At 42.3% G+C, this 1,460-nt stretch overlaps 1 protein-coding gene across 1 annotated transcript; it reads left to right on the top strand.

The window, feature by feature from the left end:
• Positions 1 to 720: 720 nt before the first annotated feature.
• Positions 721 to 1,174, top strand: LOC112628743 (NADH dehydrogenase [ubiquinone] 1 beta subcomplex subunit 3-like). Its single transcript, XM_025391944.1, has one exon. The coding sequence runs from the start codon at positions 770 to 772 to the stop codon at positions 1,049 to 1,051; it is 282 nt and encodes a 93-aa protein (XP_025247729.1). The 5' UTR covers positions 721 to 769; the 3' UTR covers positions 1,052 to 1,174.
• Positions 1,175 to 1,460: the final 286 nt, after the last annotated feature.

Consider the following 1,460-nt stretch of genomic DNA (forward strand, 5'->3'; position numbering starts at 1 on the left):
TGGCTCAAAGAACCAGGCAAGTTGAAAGGGAGGAGTAAAACAGGCCCTGCAGCTGCCAAAACATTGCAGACATGAGGCGGGAAATTGTTAGGAAAACTGAAAAGGTTTTGTGCTGGAAGGACCCCAGCCAGTTGCTCCCTCGCTTGGGCCTGCTTGTAGCTGGAGCAGAGCTAGGGGATTCCTCTGTGGAAGCTGAGTCAACTGTGGGTTGTCCCAGCCCCCATGAGGTTCCATTCACAGACCCAGAGGCACCACACCCCATCTGGAGACCATCTCCATGTGTCCATGAAGGACTGGGTTAAAGCCACTCTGGAAAGCAGAAATGAGGGTGTCATCTAGAAGTATTGTTTGTCTCAAGTGTTGTTAGTTTACCTTTACGTCACTGGAATGATTTTGTCAGCTTGTTCCGCCTCCTCACCACCTTCAGCTGTACACAATTTCTGTTTATAGTCAGGTCAACTGACATCTACTCTTATGACAGCTGTGTTCTTCCCTGCCCCTTAAAGCTATGAGACCCTATGTTGAAGGTCTTTAGGTAAAAGAAATTAGTGTCTAGCTGTCCAGGTTAATTCAATGTTGATGGGGGAGGGTAAGCTGTGCCCTCTCCTCTTCACTTCTTTCCTGATCCTCTATAAAGACTCCAGTGGGGCATCATTTTAAAAGCCTTTTAAATAAACTTTATCGATGTAAACTTACGTATAAGAAAACACACCTGGGTTGGCTCCGGTTGCAGAGCTGAGTGTCCTGAGAGGTCAGATTGCTGTCAGACATGGCTCATGAACATGGACACAGTAAAATGGAACTTCCAGATTGTAAACAATGGAAGATAGAGGGGACACCATTAGAAACTGTCAAGAAGAAGTTGGCTGCACGAGGGCTAAGGGATCCATGGGGCCGTGATCAAGCTTGGAGATATGTGAGTGGCTTTGCAAACAATGGTTCCTTTATTGGTGCATTATTACAAGGATTCAAATGGGGATTTGCTGCATTTGTGGGAGCTGTAGGAGCTGAATATTATCTGGAGTCCCTGAATAAAGATAAGCATCACTGAAGATAATACCTGGAAGTATCACAGTGGTTTCTTAACTCTCCAAACTAAGATTTCTTCACTGTAGCCTACTTGTCTGGCTTGTCCCTTAAAGAAATTAGTAAGATTTAATAAAATAAAATATATGCAAAAAAACCTCACTCCTTTTTGGTGTATAATTTTATGAATTTTATGACAAATCTACATACCCATGTAAAGCATAATTTGAAGCCAATGGCTTAATAGACATGAAAACAATGAAATAAATGCACATGGTGGGGTCAACAGTATTTCATATTCACCTACAATTCTCTCACCCTGTGGGTGCAACATCATCACATGTTAAGGCTCCTTTGCTATCAAACAATATTCAATATAGTTTTACTTGGATTTCATAGGAGGAAACAACTTGGATTGAACAGAAAAAAAATAT

Source organism: Theropithecus gelada, chromosome 7b (assembly GCF_003255815.1).
Source record: "Theropithecus gelada isolate Dixy chromosome 7b, Tgel_1.0, whole genome shotgun sequence".
NCBI lineage: Eukaryota > Metazoa > Chordata > Mammalia > Primates > Cercopithecidae > Theropithecus > Theropithecus gelada.